This window comes from Pygoscelis adeliae, unplaced genomic scaffold (assembly GCF_000699105.1).
Source record: "Pygoscelis adeliae isolate BGI_AS28 unplaced genomic scaffold, ASM69910v1 Scaffold10, whole genome shotgun sequence".
NCBI lineage: Eukaryota > Metazoa > Chordata > Aves > Sphenisciformes > Spheniscidae > Pygoscelis > Pygoscelis adeliae.
Window position 1 is genome coordinate 6,591,927 of NW_008824053.1, and position 22,308 is coordinate 6,614,234.

General features: G+C 35.4%; 1 protein-coding gene across 1 annotated transcript in view; it reads left to right on the plus strand.

Moving 5' to 3' along the window:
- The window catches only part of ODF2L (outer dense fiber of sperm tails 2-like), a 22,821-nt gene extending 1,964 nt beyond the window's left edge, over positions 1–20,857 (plus strand). Inside the window, exons 2-15 of the mRNA XM_009333886.1 lie at positions 1,831–1,980; positions 2,353–2,415; positions 2,648–2,719; positions 4,499–4,615; positions 7,805–7,990; positions 9,333–9,442; positions 10,978–11,113; positions 11,678–11,788; positions 12,943–13,047; positions 14,152–14,310; positions 16,382–16,467; positions 16,554–16,716; positions 17,613–17,738; positions 20,729–20,857. Coding sequence (XP_009332161.1) covers positions 1,831–1,980; positions 2,353–2,415; positions 2,648–2,719; positions 4,499–4,615; positions 7,805–7,990; positions 9,333–9,442; positions 10,978–11,113; positions 11,678–11,788; positions 12,943–13,047; positions 14,152–14,310; positions 16,382–16,467; positions 16,554–16,716; positions 17,613–17,738; positions 20,729–20,857 — 1,713 coding nt within the window. The remainder of the gene's footprint in view (positions 1–1,830; positions 1,981–2,352; positions 2,416–2,647; positions 2,720–4,498; positions 4,616–7,804; positions 7,991–9,332; positions 9,443–10,977; positions 11,114–11,677; positions 11,789–12,942; positions 13,048–14,151; positions 14,311–16,381; positions 16,468–16,553; positions 16,717–17,612; positions 17,739–20,728) is intronic.
- The last annotated feature ends 1,451 nt before the right edge of the window (positions 20,858–22,308 follow it).

A 22,308-nucleotide genomic window follows, 5' to 3' on the forward strand; every position in this document is an offset into this window, starting at 1 on the left:
GAGAGGGGACAGGGCCCGAGGCAGGGCTCGGGGTGACGGCCGCTGTTGGGTGGCCTGCGCCTCTGCTCCTCACCCTCTGGGCTGGGGAGCGCGGAAGCGGGAAGCGGCAGCTGTGAGCTTTACCCCGTCCTTCGTCTGTATTCAGTTTTCTGCTGTTGAGGGATTTGATTTCTGTGCGCCAAATGTGTGAATTCAGTGCCGCTTGAGTGATTACAAGGTACGAATATGTGTGCGAGATTTCAGTTGCATTAACTGCGGTAAATCTCTCGTGAGACTGGGGTTTACTTGGTCGGGTACACTCTATTTTCTAGTGGGAATGACCTGGGATGCCAATAATGTTTCTGATTCACAGAACACCAATATATGTTAATATGTACTGTCTCGTTATACAGCATTAAAACAAAATGTCGTCATCATCGCAATCATCCTCACCTTTACCTGTACTTAACTGTACTGCTCCTTTATTGGACTCTGATCTTCAGGAAAAGCTGCTGCTTCTTCATTCCACTGAGGCAAGCTCATTCTGTTCCTGTTAAGCTTGATTTTTTTCACTCTATGTACTTTGTTAACCAGATTCAAAAAGGGTATTTCAAAACATACTTCCTAGCCACAGATGGGAAGTAGGTGATAATTCAAAAAATGGGTAGTCAGAGTGCTGGACATAAAAATGGCATACTGAAACTATGGAAAAATTCTTACTTGTTCTTTTCTGCTTACATAGATGGGCTAGGATAAATGAAACACAATGTTTAATCTTCCAAGATGCTGTTTTCACTGGAAGTAATTAAATTCAAGAACTTAGTTTTGGTTATATAACCAAGAAAAAGGTATAGAAACCTGCGCTGTGTTACACAAGGTAAAAGGTCTGCCAGTAAATGTAAGCCTGTAATAAAACAAGACACATAAACATATATATATAAAATAAAAAACATCAGACATTTGGAGTGTAGTTATTTGCCTTATAGCAACAGTTGGAAGCAGAGCAGTCTACATTCTGATTCTGTGAGGAAGTGATCTTTTTAGTTGGGAACTTCCCAAATTCTGTTACTCGTTTTCTTAATTATGCTAAGGAGATACAGATGTAAGAATATAAACTCTTAGTCTGACAAATCCTTTTGGTGGAGATGCACCTGGCACAGGCTGAAAGCAGGAGAAATGGGTCCTGGTGGGTGGAGAAAGCAAGACAATCCACTTCTGGAAAATAACGAGTGGTCAGTGGAGCACTGAGCGGAGTAAACAGATAACTTTGTGCTTGGCGAGGGCATCAGTCATGCTGGAGTGTGAGGGTAGAGGCAGGAGAGAAGTGTTTGGAGAAGGGGTGAGGGTGACGGCAGGTTCCTGGTGCTTAACAAGGCAATGGGGGGAATGGGATGCGTTTAGGTAGTAGGCACTGGTACTTGGCTCTGGACTTGCCGTGACATGGGCAGCATCATGTTCCTGTGCAGCCCTGCAAGGTGAGGAGCTTTTCCAAACTGGGAAAAGAGAAAAGCCGTTGCTGCTTCCAAATTGGAAGAACTCTGCTGTGAAATATAATAACTGGTGTCTGAGCAGAACTTGGCCTCCACCTTCACTGGAGGTAAACTGTTCACCTTTGCCTTGTAGATTAGGTGTGTTCTGTGAGCGACCAGTTTGAGGGTACATCCTGTGATGTCACAGGCTTTTACCCTTGTTGCAAGTCCTAAGTGAGAGATTTCTCTGCTCTTTAAAATTTCTCCTAAATGATAGTCCTGAAGAGCTGACTTGTTTTATGTTGATATCCTTCAGTTAGCAATATCAGTGTCCCAGCTGTGAGGGATACTAACTGTTACATAATTATGAATGCTATTTCAGGGGAAAATGTATGTGCCACCTGGAGAAGCAGGAAAACTCTGTTCAATGATTTGGCTGTATAAAAAGGATTATCATAGAACTGCAAAAGCCATCCAAGATGGAAAATACTTTACTGATCTAAGCAAAGAATCTGGCGGTCTAGAACACCAGGTATGAAAATATGTAAGGCGTAAACATAGAACCAATGCAAATGTACATTTCTGATGCAAATCTTAAACTAACATTTAGTCTTACCATCGTCTTTAGTAGACGTATTGGTAAGATTTTTTAATGTCCTGTGCACTAAGAAACTTCCCTGGTTTGTTTTCCTCAGCTACAAAGTTCTATGCACAAAATAAATTGAATCTTTAGGGTTTAAACCACAACTCTAAGTAGCTCAGGAGCATGCGAGCTTTTATATTTATACGTACCAAATTTGAAAATGTAGCAAATTATATGTACCACATTCAAAACCATTGAAAAAATGCTACAACAATTATAATTGGAAGTAATTTTTTGAAGTTTCCTGCTTCTGTCTTGCAGTTAAACAGTAAAAACATTGACACTTTGATGCAGAAGTTAAATGAAAATGAAACCCAAAATGCTGTAAGTAAATTAAAATTTCTGTCTCTTTTTGTTCTATGCTGTACATCTGAAAATGGCTACGTCATGGCATCATACAATTTCAAGTGACAGTGGCAAGGTGGGAGTATTTGTGGTTTATCATTACAAAATGGAGTCTTAGTTTTACATCTGAAATGTTCATCAGTGTGCATTGCTGTTGCATTGTTGTGTACAGACATTAAAATAATTTCTTTGTTAACTTCTTTCCATGAAGAATCTCAGGAGAAAAATACTTGAAAAGGAGAAACATGTTAAAGAACTTTCATCCAGGCTTCAGCTTGAAAAAGTGAGTGACCAGTTCTGTTAGAATGAATGTTTTCTCCCAATGTACTAGATTCTTATTTACAAATTTTAAATTTTGAGACAAGCAATTGTTTCAAAGATCTATGAAAAAAAGGAAAATCCTGAAAGGTGTTTCCTACAGAAATATCTTAAAACCATCAAGACTGTATCCAGACCTATTAAGGATACAGGTTATCTGTAACACTAATGTCCCACGGTTCAGGGAGGGGCATACATCTAGACTAATGGCTTTTGGCTTCTCGTTTACAGATTTGCAATAGTTCTGGGAAAAATTTCTTATAATGAAGTAATACAGAGTAAACTAAACAGATACTGTTCACAGTTTCCATGGCTCTTTGAGCTCAATGAATAGGGAAAGGTAGTACTGACAGCAGAGCTAATAACATCAAAGGCTGACAAGACCTCATTCATTCTCTGACCGAAAGGAAGGGGCTCAGTGCAGAAACCAGTATAGGAGGAGAAGAATTATCTGTCCTGTATAAGAAGGTACTACAAAAGTTTCAAAATTATTTTACTGGTAGTTTAGCAATTTGTGTTACAGTACTTATATACCTAAAGTGCATGTTATGCGCATGCAGTGCAGCATGGCTCAGTGTTAGTGAGGGACAGAGTAGGATCAGTGAAATCTTTAAGGGGACAATGGTGTACTGTGATTTTTGTCACTCCTTGGGGTTTGTTGAGAGCCACGGTTGTTCTTTAAGAGTTTTTCTTTGCTTAACCAAGAGAACATATCACTTGGCTGCAGGATAAACTTAGCCAGCTAATTGTAATAGAGGAGGTGAGGTGTGAGGGTGCCCACTTTCACACCTGGCAATTGGCATGTCCTTGTCTTTATCTTGAAGTGAAGCAGCAAGAAACATCCTTTTGTTTGAGAGTAGAAATGCTGAACAGAAAAGCCTATAAAGATTCTGAAGACCACAGTGCCAGCAAACCTCAGCATTGATGGGATCTGTGCAGCATGCCGTACCCTGACTAGAGATCTGTCTAATGCTGAAGGACTTGGGCTGCCCAGCATCTAAAGGGATAAATTATTATCTACGCTATCCCCTTGTTCCTTCTTACATTACCTCCAATAAATGGCATTTTCATCAATACCTGAGTGAGTCTGAGTCTGCCTTTCTTCCTGGTATCCATAATGAACACTTGCACTCGTGCATTACAATGCTCTTCTAGTCTATACTGATAATATGACTTCTTTCTACCTGTTTTCATTATTTCTTATTTAGAACGAGCCAAAGGAATCAGGTTGCAAGAATAATCTGACCTCAGCTCTGGTGACATAAGTTGCCTCTTCCCTTATGCTTTATGTATCCCCCCCAAATTAGAGTTTGAATTAAATGTATCAATACTTCTAATAGCAGGTGGTGGTCTTTGGTATTTAGTGACAATCAGTTCAGGCCTAATTAGTCAGGGCAGAGCTGATCAGTGTGGCTTAATTTTGGTTAACCTGCTAGCTAGATGCCTTTGCTCAGCCTGAATTTCTGAGTTCGTGCTTCCAGGCCTTGTTCATACTACTTAAAGAGTCAGATTAAATATGAGGCGTCAATTATACATACATTCTTTCAACTTTGTGATTTCTGTTTAACATTAATAACAAGTTACTGCTTGTGAATATTCTTGTAGAGCATGTTTTATCTTTTCCAGCTTTTGAGGACATTCAAACATCAGTCAGAAACTGTAAGGCAAAGTAGAAAGAATATAGATAGCATTGTACAGCATATCTCCGTAGACCAATAGATTTGTGTTTATTTCTCTTTATTAGGTCAATATACAGAAAGAAGACCACCTGTCAAGATCAGTAGAGGCAGTACAAGCTCACCTGCAAAGTCAGATTCAAAGAAAAGAAGTGGAAAACCATGAATTAAAAGTGAAAATACAGGTCAACATATTCTTACTTGTGTTTTAGTTTATTTGAAAAACTTAGCAAAGTCTTACTGTGATCACAGTTTAACTCAGATGTAAGAGAGAAATCTTAAAGTATCACTTGAAATCAAAGTCTTGGTAAAAATCCCAAACAGTAAAAATCATTAGCATTTATATTTTGCACAGTCTGCCTGACCACACTATCTTAATTGCAAGGTTGTGGGTTTTTTTTTCCTTCTTTTCTCAATTTGTGCATACTAACAGTTCTGCTGAAGAGAAGATACGCACACATAGAAGCTTTTGCACTTACCTAACTGTGCTATCTAGAAGATAGGTATTGATCCTGAGGCAGTCTCTATATAGTCAATAGAAAGAGATAGGCAAGTTCCCAGGATGAGTTTCTGTTGCAAGCTAAGCGTGATGAATCACCACCTGTTTCTTTTTATTGACTGTGAAGGAATCAGTAAACCTCTTAATACTGGCTGAAAGAGAAACACTTGAGACTAATGCCTAACCTCACTTTGTTTAAGGTAGGTGAAATGATTTCCATTGTTTGTTCTAAAAAGCAAGAGGTAAATTTGGGCATTTGCAGCAGTTACTGGCTTTAGAACAAGGCAAGGAAGAGGTCGTGTGTCAGAGGCTGGAGCTGTATGTGGCCTCAGATTTTAGTATTTGAAACTTGTCAAGAACATAGGCATGAATGAAAGAACATTGGCTGAAAAATGAAGTATTTCTAATGTCCAAACTTTTTTTAGTAGCATACGTCCCCTACGAATTTTATCATTTGAAGTTGTTAAGGAACCTTTAGCAACTCAATTTCAAAAAAAGTCACGTATGTCTATGTCTGTATAAATACCTCATGTTTTCTTCTGAATAAAAATTGCTTTATTGTTCTACCTAGTACAATTATTAGAATTCCAACAACATTTTCATTAAGTGATACTTTGATAAATTAACTTGATATACAACTGTATGTTTATTCAATCTTTATTTAAAAGTTTTGTTTGTTCGCTCTTCAAAAAGTGCTGAAGTCAGTTGCTAGCTGAAATCCTGGTGATGATTTTGTTAATATCTGGACAGAAGCTTGCGACTGCTTAGCATTACCCTTATGAAATTAATTCTCAATTTAAATTTACCTCAGTCACTGAATAATGTCCAAAGCACTTATTCTTTGCATGATTGTGACCTCCTGCGGTTATAACAGGGGATAACAGTCGTTTACTTATACAAACAGTTAAAGAAGTCCGTACATAGACTCAGATTTTGTATTTGCTCTATTTATTGAAGGTGTTCTCCCGCCGCCCCCACAAGTCACATCTTTGTTTATTAAATGCCCTATAAGCATCTATATATGAAAACTGCTTCCTGCATATTTAGGGGTTTTTATAATTTCATTTTTTGAAAGAGTATTTTCCTTTTTTTTTTGGGTCCCAGTACCTGAGACTATCTTTCATGTGGAAAACCACATACATTTTGCACTGATTATGGATAAATTCTGGGGCCGTTAGCAGGACCTATACTGACAGATATCCTCTCATATACATAATACGCATATTTTATAGCAACTGGCAAATAGTATCTTGAATAAGGCTGGCACATTAACGTAGTCAGTAGGTAAATGGCATGTCGTTCTAGTCTTTATTCATGTAGAACATAATTAAGTGTCAGACCTAGACTCAAATGTAGGAAACAAATGCATTAATCATTCTTACAATTAGGATATTTATCAGTGACTTGAGACAAATTTATTTATGCGGTGAGCCTACTTACATTGCTGTAGTTTGGCAGAAGATTAGTAAGTGATATGAATAGAACTTGCACTTGTCTTTATGAAAGTAGTTGTCTACTGGTAGCTTCGTCATGTTTTTGATAAGCTGTAGCACCTTAAAAATAATCACATCTGAGATTCTCCTTGAAGCAGAGTCTGGTATTACTTTGATTGTATGTCATCATGTAGTGTGTTAATGTCTGGCCTCTTTTTCCATTCATATTTAAATAACAAGCGATACGTAGATGAAAAATACAAAGTCATAAAGTTAGGTCAGCTTCCTAGATTGGGTAGGATCATTACACTGCCTTCATCGGAGTGATGTAAAAATCTAGTTAGTCAGAAATATTAACAGCAATAGCAAAGATAGTATAATGACAGTTGTAGAACCCAGCTGTCATCTCAATTGCATTGTACACATTTGATAATACAATTAAATGCATTAAAAATACATTTAATGCAAATGTATTTTTGCGTGTATTTAAATAAAAATATATTTAATGCAAATATATTTTATTTCCTAAGTGCTGCAAAAAGCACTCAGGAAATTATAGTTACTTGTTGTCCTTACAATGTGTGATTTACCACTGTGGTTTAAGCTTTATCATAGCCTGTTTTAATTATCTTTAAACAATTGTCTGCTGTGGGCAAGGCAGTGCTTAATCTTTTCTTTTTGCATTTTCTGCTTCACTATACTTTCAACACCAAATGTAACTTTCCATAAAAAATAGTTTCTTCACTAAACAATTCTGTTTCTTTAATAGAGCGGGGCCATCACATGCATGGAAAAAGTCACAGATCTTGCAAGAAAATAGTATATTGTCATCTAGTCACAGACCATATCGTAATACGTATATTCAGGAGAAGACCCCGGCCTTTCCTACCTCCTTGACTTAAAAAAAACAATTTCATATTCAAATTTCATTTACAGTTATACTGATCTCCAGCCCTAGTTATGTGTGTGCTCACTATAGATTCAGAGCACAGACTACTACTACATCAGTGAATATCACTAGTAGCATCATTAAGGTGATATTCTTTACAGAAATCAGTCACTAGGGATGATAAACCCATTTATGAGGAAAATAAAAGTGGTTTCAACTTCCATGCTATGCCTTCTACGTTGAAATTCTGCATTCACTTCCAAGAGCACACAGCAATGGCTGGATTGCTGTCTTTCCCCCACTCCTGCCTGCTTCTGCACCTCCTCAACATCTTCTCTTGATTATCTTTATAATGAGTTTCCTAAAATGTATTTTCTCTTGCCTACTGCTGTACATACCTTGGCTAGCTCTTTGTATCAACCACAAGATTTGAGATACAAAGACATTATGGAAACAGATTATAAATGTAATTGCTGTTCCTGATTATGTTATGTCACAAAATGGTCTGTAAGGTATAGAATTTGAAAAGAGCTGATGTTTAATTATACTGCAGACTCTAGAGAAGAAAATAGCAGAGTGGAAACTTCAAGTTGGTGAATACAAGCACCAGATGTTAGCCTTAAGGGAAACAAGTGAGCAAAAGAAGACTGCTCTGAAAAGAGCAATCAGGTCCCAGAAACAAAGAGCTGAACGCTTTGAAGCAGCTGTGGAAGATTTAACCTCCAGAATAAGAGAACGTGTGAGTGACTATGCTGTGAGCAATGTCATGCTGTATTGTTTTAAATTGAACAATTGGGAGACTTTCACCTGTGGAAAATAGGAAAAATCGGTTGGTCATGCTGTGTTTGTATCTCTTTTATTTTTTTGCTCCTTGGTTAAGGAAGAGGTTGCTGTAAGTGACATGCAAACTGTTAGCTACATTCACTGCCTTTGTTTTGTTAAAATTTAGTGAATATCTTAAGCCATGAGGTTGTATGCTTCAAACTGTAGTAAGTAAGAGGAGTCTGATCAGCTTTCAGTTACATCTCTCCTAATCTTCCTGTTAGACCTTTATGGATATACACTGACTAATCTCAGAAGTACAGTATACTAACTGAGAATCCACGATGGAGTTTGAAGTCTTTGTTTTCTTTCTTTATCAGTGTATGACATCTCATGTGGATACTTAGCTTTCTGTTTCTAAGCTGCTTGCTCTGAAGCTTTTCAAAATCCATGTACAAAACTTCCTTAATCCAAATTGTTCCTTAAGATTCTTGCCCCGCATATCCCTACAGTGTGTAATTGTTCAAGAAGGCCAGGTGAATCAGAACTGCACCGAGATCTTTATTGCCTTATTTAGATTGCCTAATAAGAGTGTGTTTTCATACTCTTAGATGTGTTGCCGTCATTTTGGATATGTCAGTATTAAAGATATATTTTTCCAGTTAGTATACTAGGAGATGGTTAATAATGTTTTTGTGTTTTCTTTGATCTTTGTGAGAAGACAGTAGTGGATCTTTAAGTACACTGGGCAGTACAGAGGGATGGCAGCTAACTCCTGAATTTTTGATGTTTTGTAGTCGCGCTATTGTTCTCTTTCCCCATTGAAGACCTGGTGTACTTTCAAGATAGCACGTGTTGGTTAATTACCCATACTTCTTTGAGGGACTTTACTTAACTTTGCATTTCTTACCTAGCTATTATTTTTAATTCTTAAAAAGTTTTGGCAGAATTTTATTTTTGTATTATTTATATAATTTATATGTAGTAGAGATGTATTGGAGACAAATATTTTTATTGTAAGAAAATATTTTCATCTTAAATTTTGAAATATTGTAGTATTCTACAGTTGATATACAGTGCCAGTGTTTAACTGTCTCTGCCTTGAATGTAAGTCTGTACGTAGACCTTAAGTTTTTTAAATGCGTGTAGTTTTGTTTATTTTCTTTTGAGACAAGACAAAATTTACATCGCTTTGTACTAGGGAGATCTAAGCCATCTTATACTAAATAGCTCTTGTGTTTAGAAAATTTTGTAGAACTAGATGGTATTCTTCAGTGGCATTCTTTTGTTACATAATTTGTAATTCCTGTATTCCCTAGGAAGTCAAACTGTCTGAGATACTGTCAGCTTCTGATGTCTGGAAAAACCAGCATGATAGAATGGTTGAAGGAAAGACAACGTTAGAAATTCAAACAGAAGATCTTAAGAAGTAAGTTAAACCATTTATCTATTTTTGGGGGTTTCTGTAGTCACACAGTCTTGATATTTAGTAGTGTAGTATTCAGGTTGACAATGTAAACAAGTTTATTAATATTTTAAAATTCTGAGCAGAATTTAAAAGTTGGAAACCAGAAAAAATTTAAGATTTGTAGCCGCCTCTCTGCTGCATTTCACGACTTTATTTAAAGCTTGATTCCCCCATACAAGTAAGGAACATGTTCTTTCCCCTGCGTACTTCCGATTAGCCTGAACTTGCTAGTAGGTAGTATGCTGCTTGCTCAGAACCATTTGTTTAGTAACTGATTAAACAGCTTGAGTGTTAACTCACGTGTCTACTGCAGTATAGAAGAAGGTTCTCACTTAGGCTTCTAGTTTCTACTTCAGACTAATGACAGCAAAATTATTTCAGTTCCACTAATGTCTCACCCCACTACAGGATAGAGAAGAGTTCCTCTCAGGTGCGTGTTTGAACAGCTTATTCTTGTAAAGCAAAGCAACGCAACACAAAATTGTCCAACCTTATTAAAACTATGCAGTCAAATCTTAATGTACATGAAGGATGTGACGTTTTCTTTGGCAGACAGTGACAAATATCTTTTTACCTTTTCTGTTGGTAGAAATATGGACTATAATTCAAATAAGCAAAAGAAACTGGTAGGTGCTTTTATGCTAGGTCTAAGACAGAATGTTTATTTTACAAAGAACTTGATTCATGCTTAAATACATAACAGCTCAAATTAAGCTGGCTTGACTCTTTTGTTTTTGTTTCCGAAAATCTGACATTTCTGAAAATATTTTCAGCAAATTTTAAATTTTAACAGGAGTACAGGTACACGACATCAGTCCAGAAATCTGTCCAGCCCAACATTGGTCTAGTGTATATGAGGAGGCATCTAGGAAAGAATAAGAAAAGGGAAACATCTATGATATTTCCCTGAAGTACTCTTTCTGCTTCCAGCTGTTTTTTGCCGTTTTATTTTAGCTGAAAATACAAGTCTTTTGTTAGAATGGTACCTTTCAAGCAGACTTGTTCTACTAGGCAGTGTATGACTAACTGAACAGCAAAACAAATTTCATTGTTTAACTTCATAACATGAAAAGCAAATGATGAGGCATATAGCACAATTTGTTACTTTTAATAATGGAAAGTACCATTCCTAAACTAGCTATGGAATGTTCTTAGTAGGACATTATCTGATAGTCCTTATAAATTCAATATCATTCCATTTTGTACAGTATGTATACGCATAGTTGTCTTGGAAGTATGCTTGGGTGTTATAGGTAATGAATTTATTTATAATTGAGCTAGGACCACTTCCTTGGTGAACCACATCTCTTTTGGAAAGTTTCTTATTTCAATAGGTACTGCTTTTTTGGGATGCTTAAATGCATTCTCCCAATTCTTTTTTTTTTTTTTCTTTTAATAAGAACAATGAAGGAGTATGTATTAAGGTACATTCATTTGCATAGTGAGAGTTTTGGAAGTATTATGTATGATATAGACGTTCTTGCCTGTCTAACAAGGCAGATCACAAGCCTTTTGGAAGACCTGAAAAGAAAGGAGGAATGGAGAAGAAACTCAGATGAGGAAATTCTTGGAAAGCTAAATTCTGTTAACTCTGAAAATGAAAAGATTTACCTTGAAAATGAAAAATTAAAGGTGAGTTTATTTTAAATCGTTGTTGAATGGCTCTGCATTTCTGATACATTAATAAAGTAACCACATTAATTCCCTTTTGGCCTTCTGTCTAGAGATCACAAACCTGTAGAATAAATTTTGCTATCCATTTTTTACACTAAGTGAAAATGAGACATTGAAAATGTATCAGTGGAAATCTATGGCAAATCTAGGAACAGGATTGGCCAATCATCTATCTGCTTAACAAGGATGCCATTTATTTTACTGTCAGTAACTACAAAATTGCTTAATTGGAAATTGTTTTTTTATGTTTGTAAAATTTTCTTTCAAATTAAAGAACTGAGTTTAGCTCAATTATTAATTTCAAGTTTTTTGAATGGTTTACAGGTTTTGTATTTTATTTATCCTCCAAAGTAAATATTCTGATGAGCTGACAAATGAGCTGTGGGCTATCATTTTTGTTTGACAGGATAAATAATTGTGTCACTCTTCTTAATGTCTGCAGGTCACTTGCTAGTAATATATTGTAGATTGTCTTATTTTAATAACACTTACAATTTTTATATTTTCCATGTTTTAATCAAGGCTTCCCTTGCTACATTGGAAACCAGTACTGTTTCTGTTGAAAATGAACTGCTAAATCTGCAAGAAAAGGCAAAGGTGCAGGGAAACCTTGTTGAACAGTATAAAAATCAGGTGACTAGCATATTTGAAATGTTCAAGTATGGGCTTTAAATTTTTAAGCAGTTTTGAGGAAATGATAAAGGTTTTATTTGTAATAAAACAGATTTGTTGTCATGTTGACTGTAATACTGTCGTCACATTGAGGATGATAGAAGAAAGTGCCATTACAAACCATATCCAGGAATAGTCTCCACACTATGACTAGTACGCATAATCCTTACTGAATTGTGTGAAGCCCGGTTGAAGCTCATTGAAGCCAACAGAGCTAATTACATACTTGCTTAGAAAAGATTTGCTTCCTAAGAAGCAGGTTGGCAACCCAGTAAACTATACTTAAAAAGTAGAATTTGAGTCTGATGTCTTTAGTGGGCATATCCAATGATATTTTACCTCTCCTTGGTCATATCTTTATTTCCACATTCCTAAGAACAGTAAAACGGCACTCAAGTACTGTTGTAAGAGTTTTTTTATTTACATCGGTAGCTCCACATTGAAAATACCAGCAAAACATATAAATCAGACTTAAAATGGGCTTTTTGTCAATTCCTTTTTTTGTATTTGGCTTTACTCACAGAGAAGGAATTTTAGAACATTGATTTAAAGTTGTATATATTTCTGCTATAGTATAGATACTATTTCACTGACAGTCTTCACTTACCTCTCTTTAAAAATCATTGACAAGAGGAAAGACTTGATACTAACTCTTAAGTTCCACCAGTGTGCCTTGTCTGTGGGACACATCACCACAGAAGTGTTGCCAGCTTTAAGATAGGAGATGTAGTTCCAGGAAACAGCCAACCTTAAGAAGCGAGTGGGATGAAATTCCCTAGCCTGTAGCTGTGGTGACTCCAGATGGGAACTGTTGTTGGTGATACTTGTTATCTGGGGAGAGAAGAGTCATGCTGGCTGCTTCTGTAGCACAACTGTAGCTCATTCTCCATTGTTGAAAACAAAATGTTGGTATCAGAGTGCTCTTCACCTGGTTACCCTTTTATATTTGCTGTAGTGAGTAGGATAATGAAAATAAATAACTTAATATAATGACAAATATTGAGATTCTATTTAGAAATCAAAGGTTTTACTTTATGCTTCATACTAATGATTCTCTTTTCTATATTTAAAAGAAACACCTTGAAAATGTATGTGAAAAATATATTGTGTCCTAGGTACAAAAATTACAAACAGCAGTAGAAGAATTGAAATCCAGATATGAAACAGTCTTAAATGAAAACAAAAGAATAACAGAAAACAAATGCTTAGAAGTAGATAAGGTAAGTTTTGCAGTAGTAAAGCATATTTCCAAACAATTCTGTAGGACACTGACAATCACTACATTGTTGTGATCCACTTACTAGAAGTCACAAGGTACTGGCTCTTTTTCTTTTTTCTTTTTCCACCTATGAAGTTGTTTTCAAATTCATTGAATGCTTTACTAACTCTTACTTGTGAGCGGGTGGTTTTTTGGATACTACACAATTGCAAACAGGTGAGAAATGTTTCCTAGAGAAATGCTATTTTAGAATTCAAGCATTCCTTTTATGACTTTTAAAAACGTGATTTTGTTATTGATGATTTTAAAACTAGACCTCTCAACAGAACAGCTGTGAAAGTTGCATAGGGAAGCAAATCTACTGTAAGACTGCTTTGCAGTGTAAGTTGGTTGTTTTAACTAGCAGTTAAAATGGAGAATCAATACAGAGATGAGTTTTAAGTTAGCACATTCTTAAGCATCGGAAAACAATACAAAATTGATAGGAAAATCAGTTTCCTCAGTTCCACTGCTCACCAAAATACGTAGTCTTTTAAGTGACGAAGCTGAGGCAGGGACAGGTTTTGCGTTGCTTGCAATGTTCTAGTTTACAGAACAGAATTAGTCCTCACAGAGAAGCGTCTCAGATGTTCATTTTATTCTATACTAATTATTTTTCAATGATTTGGTTGTAGAATAGAGAAAAATATTTTCTGATCCCCTAAAATGCACAGCATTGTATGTGGCATTAGGTGTTGCCCTCTTCTCAAATACTGCAATAGTTGTATGGTCAGAATTTTTCCTGTAAGCTGCTTAGCGTGCCTGTATGCCATCTCCCAAAATATATTGCAATAAAAATAAAATCAAAATTTGGGTATCGCATGATGAACTGCTAACACTTGCATAATTTTGTAAATGTTCATTGTGAGCGTTACTGAGTCTTTAATGAAATGTAGTCAGAGAGAGAAATTTCTTCAATGGTGAACTTGTATTTTGTAAAATAGGTGACATTATGCAACTTGTGTAGAATTTCAGATTTATTACTTACATGGAAAGCAATTAAGTATTACAACAATTAATTTATGGTTTTACACTTACATTTTTCTCCTGTGATGCTATGATGCAGCTGAGGGACAAAATGGAGGCTGAGTTAAAGGAGTTAGAACATGTTTGTGACTTGCTGAAAGCAGCTGAGGAAAAGCAGCAAGGATATCAGAAAAAGCTTATGTCCTGGGAAAGGATCCATGCACAGAAATGCAAAACCCTTAGGGAGCTGCAGGTTCAGGTGCTTAGAACATGCTGATTTTTAAAGACAAATGAGAAAATTATGTGGAAGAAGGTCTCTGGAACAGTTTTTTCCTGTTAGTGTGTGTGACAGTTGTGTGGTTTCCTTTGTTATTTGCTTCATAAATCAAAAGCTCCTTCTGTAGAAATAGCACAATGCAAATAAAACTATCACCAACTGTATTTACATTAATTCAGTATGTGACAAGACTAGTTACTTGTATTTCCTTTTAGATTCTGTATCTTTTAAGTGATCCTTTTGAATACTTATGTCCTGAGATGTGTGGCAGTATTCTTCCCTGGAAATAGATGTGCAAGTCTAATTATTGTTTGTATCTGGTGGAATAATTTAATTCCACATTCATTTTGTTTTTAGGGACTAATTTATAAACCAGACAATACTTGCTCAGATAGTCATAAATTATATTGTTGATGATGTATAACTGTAACATTTTAGTGATTACATTGTGTTGGTTGATAAAATACATTTAAAAATATGCTTTATTAGGATCATTTCTATTTTCAGCAGTATTTTAGCACTACTGCTTGTTTTTCCTCTTAAGCCTGAATATGAATATTCCTCAGCTTTTTTTGTCTGTGACATCAGTTTCAATGGCAGGGCTAAGTCTGGGATTTTTTGTTGTTCTCTTTTCTCCTTTATGTGCTTTTGAGTTAGAAGAGAATATTCTGCTAGCACGAAAGACAAAGGTGTTTGTTTGAATCAGTAGGGTGAGAAAGGGGCTTAATCTTCCTGTGTCACTGGGAAAACTCAGCTGAAACACAGTGAGTCTCTGTGTCCCTGTAGACTTTATATGCTATAAAAAAAATAGCTCTTGATTTTGTTTTAAACTTCTTGTCAAGATGATCGTTATAGCATCAAATTTTGTTCTTGTTTTTTATCATTTTAAATGCTCCTTCCAGGAATGCTCATAAACTCATAAATCCACCTTTGCTTAGCAGAGCACTTAAGCAACAATTAATTTTGAGGTGCATATATAAAATGATATCTGTAATTTTAATCTCACTACGTGTTTTCCTGAATAAATGCAAAAACCTCTTAAGTATAGTGCAGTAATTGGGAATATAATCACTAGTCTGGTGGAACAGCAGTTAAATTTCGGCATTAAATCTGGTGATGTCTTTTAGAGCTTCTGACCCTTGATCCTATGATCAGAATTGAGGAAAATTCCTTTTGAAGTAACTGGACAGTGTGCAGAAACCCTCCCTCTTCTGTGTTCAGCTGGGCCAGGACATCAGTTTACTGCCCCTCTGCTGGAGGTTTCTGCTGGCTGAACAGCCTGTAACTCACATAAGCGAAGTCAACCAGATTAGCTCAAATTACTGGATGGAACTGCTTGACGTAGTCCTGTGAATGATGGAGGTTGCCCCTTAAATAATGGTGCCAGCAGGCTGGTGGTGTGGCTATTATTGCTAATCTGCTGTTGATGGGTGGTAGCAAGGGCAATGATCTCCTCACTACTGTTGTGAGATTTAAAAGAAAACATGTAACCGTTTGTCAGTCTGGATGCTGAGCAGGGGAAGACAGTTTGGCTTCTTGCTTTCTTCAGCTTCTGCTACTAATATACCTGTTTTTATGAACTTGATGGTCTTTTTTGATATTCACTACTTGCTGAAATTCTTTGCCAGTGCTACACTGTTCTGTGATAACTGTATATATATGTGGTATTATTTTTATGCTTCCTGTGACTGTAGTGTGAGGAAACTTACTTTTGCTGGAATCTAAAGCTTAAGAGTCAAAGTTCACACGGAGGTAGACCTGGCCAGCTCCTAATACACAAGGCTACATGAGCAGCATATGGGTTTTGTTAGGACTTCACTTTGTTACATAGCAGGTTTTCAGGCCTAAAGTGTTCACACAAAGTTTTAGCCTGCTACTTCGGCTGAATTTTATTTGTTTTAAATACAAGATAATGCTTACTTGAATATAATACAGTGTTTACCTGAAATTACAGTTAAATTGTTTGATTGGATTTTAATAAGCAAACTTACTTTACTCTGTAATATCCTGTGTATAGGTCTCTTCTACTAGAAATGAATTGTCATTTTCACAGGAGGAAGACAGTGTAACTTCCGTGGGCAGTCACTCCTTAGAAGAAGAAAACCGTAACATTCAGAAGAAATATGAAGATCTTAAAAGGTAACTTTTTAAAAATCTGACTGCAATTAATTCCTACACTTTTCGGCTATAGTGAATTATAATATATTAATCTGTTTTGCATAAAGGCAATTAGAAAAGATGGAATTTCAAAATGAAGAACTTGCTTGTCAGCTCAAAAAAGAAGATGAGAGTCTTCAGTGCAGTAAACTGCAGCTTGAGGAGAAAATTGCAGAATATAATGGATTAACCAGACAACTGGATTCTGCTATGGAAGAAGGGAGAAAAATGGTATTGATGATTTAATACATCTCTTAATCTTGTTTGCCGTTTTCTATTTAAAAATAGCATTAAAATCAAATGTGCTCGAGAAGAAAGGATGGGACAAGATTATTCTGCGTGTAGGGAAAGGAGCAATACTAAAAAGTTACTGGGAATTCTGCATGTTTAAATATGGATTGCACAATTCACCTTCTTTGTGGAATTCGGATCCTATTGAAAATAATGAAGAAGTTCAGTGGACCAAAATTTCACCATCTTTTTTTTTGGTGACAAATCAAAATGCTTTAACCACCTAATATTTAAATCCCACACATACGGCAAAATGTTTCTGAACAAAATCTTAATCTTTCCTTTTTCTTATTCTCTTTGGAATAGGTAGCCCACAAGAACTTCAGTGTTGAAATCTTTCTCACTTTAGAGGAAGGCTTTGCACACTTTCAACATTAAGCAGAGATTTGTCATTTGTAGAAAGGATGCAAACAATAAATCAAATGGAAGAGGAAATGTAGGAATTTAGATTGCAGTGAATTGTATTAGTTTAATCAGGAAATATGTATGAAGTTGTAATTTCTGTCTCAGATTAATCACATTGAAATAAACCGTCTGAATTTTCTCAGTAGTGCCTGAGGATATTGATTTGGTTTTGAAAAAATAACAAGTTTGGGTAAACTTACAAATGAGTTACAAAAGTGTCTCCCTCTCAATATATGACATTTTTTTCCAAATTGAAACTTCTTTCAAATTTAGCCAGAATATTTCCCAGGTTTGTTTAGTTTCTGTGCATGGAAAGTAGCTGAAGTATTAGATGACAGAATAGGAAATAGAGCTGAGATGTAAGAAAGTAATTTGGTTTGGGCTTTAAGTGAAAGTAAATATACATCCTTTCTCTCTCATTACTATTACAGGTAGCCGAAGAACTGGAAAAAATGTCATACAAAGAACAAGCCCTTCAGGCAAAAATGCTAATTCTTGAAACTGAAGTGAGAGAGAGGCAAGAAGAGAAAAAACAGCTCCTCTGCATATTTCACCGTGTGAGTAAATAATACTGTTTATGGCTTAAGAAATTACTTACCACATCACCATTTACATAAAGTTCCTTTTACTGAAAAACACACTTTTAATACAATTGGTACATACTTTGGGGAACAGCAAATTAATTCAACTTGACGGTATACTTTATATTGACATTTCTAATAGACTTAACAGATGCCCAGTCTATTTTACTAAATCACTGGAATAATATTGAGTTTGCATCTCTTATTCAGTCCAGTTTTCCCAGCAAGGCAAAAATCAAAAAATATGTATGAAGTTGTAATTTCCCTTTCAGATTAATCATGTTCAGTAAGCATACCTAGATTTGAATAAATGCGTAACAGTTCCATAACGACATAGTGGTTTGTTTTTTTTTCCTGAGTTGATACAAGAATCTGATCTTGCTGGAATTTGTGAAAAGCTTTCAGTTTATATACCAATGTTGCACATAAATGTAGTTAGTAACAGAAGATTTTTCAAAGTGTCAAGCCTTTAAATGACCAGGTTTCAATATGTTTAAGTCTAAGATAGGTACAGTCTAAGAAGGTATTCTGTATGAGTAATCCTCTCCGAAAACAAACAAAAAAGTCTGATTTATTGTTTTATCTAATCCAGAAAATTTCAGCACATTTTCTATTAATAAATTGTCAGACGTATCTGAATTCCCTAGACTAGTGATGGCAAATCATTTGCTTTAATCAAAGTGTTGATACAGTTAGAGACTTGTCCTGTGTTCAGTGATAATAAGCTACAAAGCTATTTAAAATCAATATGGAATACACGAAAGAGGTTTCGTAACACTCTCCTAGACTCTCAAAACCAATATTCTGTATTCTGACTTGAAGCATTCAAGAGTAAAATCAAGGCAACCTAAATGCAAACTCTATTCAAGATTCAAATAAGACATCGGAGATACGGTTCGGAATTCAGTATGCTTTAATTAACTTTTATCTGTATCAAGTGTAACTTAATGTCTGCATTTACAAGTATTCTTAAAACAAAATCAGACATTGGCTAGTGTTTTATTCTACTTCAAATATTTTTTCATCGGAATTTCTTACTGTGTTAAAGTAAAATAGAAAATTTTCTTGTCTTTTGTCCAAGAAAAACTCCCAGGTTGAACTGGGATGTGAAATGTAATCATATTCAGCAAGCAAATTACCATAATATCCTTGCCTTAATATTAAGAAAGAAATGAAGTTCCCTTCCCTAATGAGGTGTAGTAAGATTAGACATTCATATAATCTCTTTTTTTGGGAGGTGAGGCAGGGAGGGTGTTATAATTCAGCTGAAAGACAAAAAGACCAATTTATCAGATCTTGTACCTTAAGACCTATGTTCAGAGATCCTAGTTTGCTTTTGGTATTAGTCATCTTTCAGGGCTTTTTGGTAGGAGAGATTTATGGTGATGTAGAAACAGTATATGGTATTTCAAATTTATCTTTTCTTCTCTTGTCATGAAATCTAGTTAAAGATTCCCCGATTACATTTATTTTGAAGTCTTGGAGTCTTGAAACGAACCTGAAAATGTACAGCACAGTGTATATATGTTGTTGTTGTTTATTATCATAGAGTTGCATTGGTTCTCTTTGATATAATTCCAAGGTACAAGGAAAAGAAACAATATGGAAGCAGTTATTGCCAGTGGCTACAAGTAAGAGTTACGGAATATGGTGCTATACACTGTTATACCTGTACTGGCAGTTGAGCATCCTTAAAATTAGATCCTAATTTATTTCTCTCTGCAACTTAAAAAACAAGTAGAGACACTTGCATTTTTGGCAGGATTTTTTGTTCTTTTTTATCAGTTTTAAAGGAATCTATTTCTATGCGACTTGTATGATGTCTGTAAGTTACTTTACTGTTTATTTTTAAGCCTCATTCTGTTTTCTTTAAAATCAGTGGTAGTCCAGTTACCGAGTTTGATGGGAACAGAATTGGATCTCAAGAGTCTAGTTCTATTTAAAATTGCTTTTTTCAATCATATTACCAGCATGTTTTAATTTCTAATTAGTTGTTTGCTTGTTAGTCCATTTTAAATCCTCGCGCCAATGGCTAAAGGCAAAGAAACTCTGAGAATCACCAGTCCTAGATAATAAGAATCCATGTCACTTGGCAGAACACTCCTGTTAATCCTTCTGTGTCAGAAATAAAGTATATGTTCAAATGGTTTCCATTTTAAGCTTACAGTTAAAATATAAATGTGAAAGGTATATATGTCTGAGAGAAGAACTGTTCTCAATTAATTCATTGCTTTTTATTCCAATTACATTTACATATAAATGAGAATGCGTTATGGAAAATGATAAAATGGTCTTATTCCTGTTGTTATAGTGAAACTGGAAACACAATAGGACTGTGAAGGTAACTTTATTCAGTTATTCATTCTAACCTGATTGTTTGATTTAAATCTGAAGACTATAATTCCGTCTTTTAAAATTGAATTTATTTTAAGCAACTAGCATCTGAAATCTGTAATAGATGTAAAAGGAAATACCTGAATATCTGTAATATTTATATAGCAAATGATCTATGGTGTACCTCAGGTATGGAACTAATGAGCAGGTAATATTGCTATCAATCATCATCTTTAAATAAGAAACAACAGGCATCAAAAATCATGTTGCATCAGAGATCAATAACAAATGTTTCCTTGAAAAATCAACATGAGAGAGAGCGTTAAGTCCATAACAGATTTAAGATGCTAGGAATCTTCCATGATAAAAATTCAGAAGGTCAGTTTTTACATTCCCAGGCCTTTTTGAGATTCTAAGCCTATTCAAACATCTTCAGTTTGGTCCTCACGGAACATAAATAAAGCTTCAATATATTGTGGTCTTCTTGGGAACCTGCAGTTTTGTGGAGCCTCTGAAAACTTCTATGGATAAATAAGGCTTATAAAAATGAGGTACTAGTTGTCTTACATTATTATTTTGATTGATTTGTATTTTATTTCTAAGTTGCATTGCATTTCTCTTTTTTTCTTTAGAATGAAAAGCACCGTGAAGTACGTTTGAAAGAGCTGGAGAACAGCCTACAAAAGTCAGAGAACAAGAACCAGAGCATCCAGAATTATGTGCGGTTTTTGAAAGCTTCATACATAACAATGTTTGGCTGAATAATTTAATTTATTTTAATAATAAACTTTTCAAGATTTGGCTAACTCTTGTTGAAGGCAAGGCTGTTGAGGCTTTATAGTATTTTGCAGGACCGAGTACTATAATGTTGGTTGTTCCCTAGGAAAACTCCTGTTGTGGGCAGGGAAAAGCAGGTCAGTCACTACTGTATATCCTACTGGCTGGTCACGTATGGAAAATTTACCTGGTATTACTGATATAAAGAATTGTAATATTCATGGAAGAGAAGAGAAAAGGCAGATTGCATGACAGTGGTGACAGGTGTGTAAGTGTGGGGTATGCACACAAAGTTGTAAATTGGTCTGTGAATTTACCATGTGTTAGGTCCTGTGTTGTAAAGTCTTATGTGCATCCTTTTAGGCCACGGTAAATGCGGATGATCACAGATTACCTTTCAGTTCCCGTGGGGGAAGAGAACACCCATGGGCTGGTTGCATAGTAATTTGCGTATTTTAATTATTAGTAATTATATTTATCAGTCATTATACTTCTGTTACTGTAGATATCTAGTGCCCAAGATAGTGATATCTATCCTGTTAAGACAGGCAAAAATTTAGAGAGCATTAGGTTCCCTTCCCGTCTGTTCCCTGTAGCTTAGCACCAGTACAGCACTACTGCACTGCATGAAATAGTTGCCGCCACAAGGCTGTCCCATCCAGCCTTTTTTCCTTGCATCCCATTCTGATCAGGGGTATACTATAGTAATATTTTACAAATGTAAGTAGGAAAGTATTTTAGATACAGATATAATTTAAGCTCTGAATGTGTTGATACACCCTTTCACGGTGACACAGCCCCAGTTGAGGTATTTAAGTATTTATCTGTGCTTGGGTACAAGAGCTGCTGTTCACTGAAGTGAGTAAGACTGACTTACGCCTCAGGTTAAACACATGTAAATATTCAGCTGATGCTGGGCTAATACAAAAACCGATTCTGACTGAGAAAGTAATTGTTTTCTAGATACATGCTTATCGAACTGTGGATGGTTTTTGAAAAGTAGTACGTTCAGATAAGTTAAATATATGTAATTTAGAATGTGTATTTAAATAATATATATTTTTTAACTGAAAACATAAGTTATTTCATACACAGACAATACCTGTTTGTTAAATGTAGTATTTAATTGTTATTTATAATGTGTAGAATGTTGATTTCTTTTTTCTTTTCTTCCAAATGCTTATCCATCCTAACAAAAGCTGGTATGTCATAATGATCTGCTTGTGTGCACTTTTAAAAAATAAAATTATCATTTATTATATATGACTTATGCTAGTAGCAAGTATTTCTGTTACGTTTTGGGGTTTTTTGCATTACACACACATACTTACAGCCATATTTGTATTAATTTAGTTCTGCCTGTGCTACTTATAAAATATCAAACCTTTCAGAAATATTCAGAAAGATTTCAGAAAGATTTCAGAAATAAAGTGTT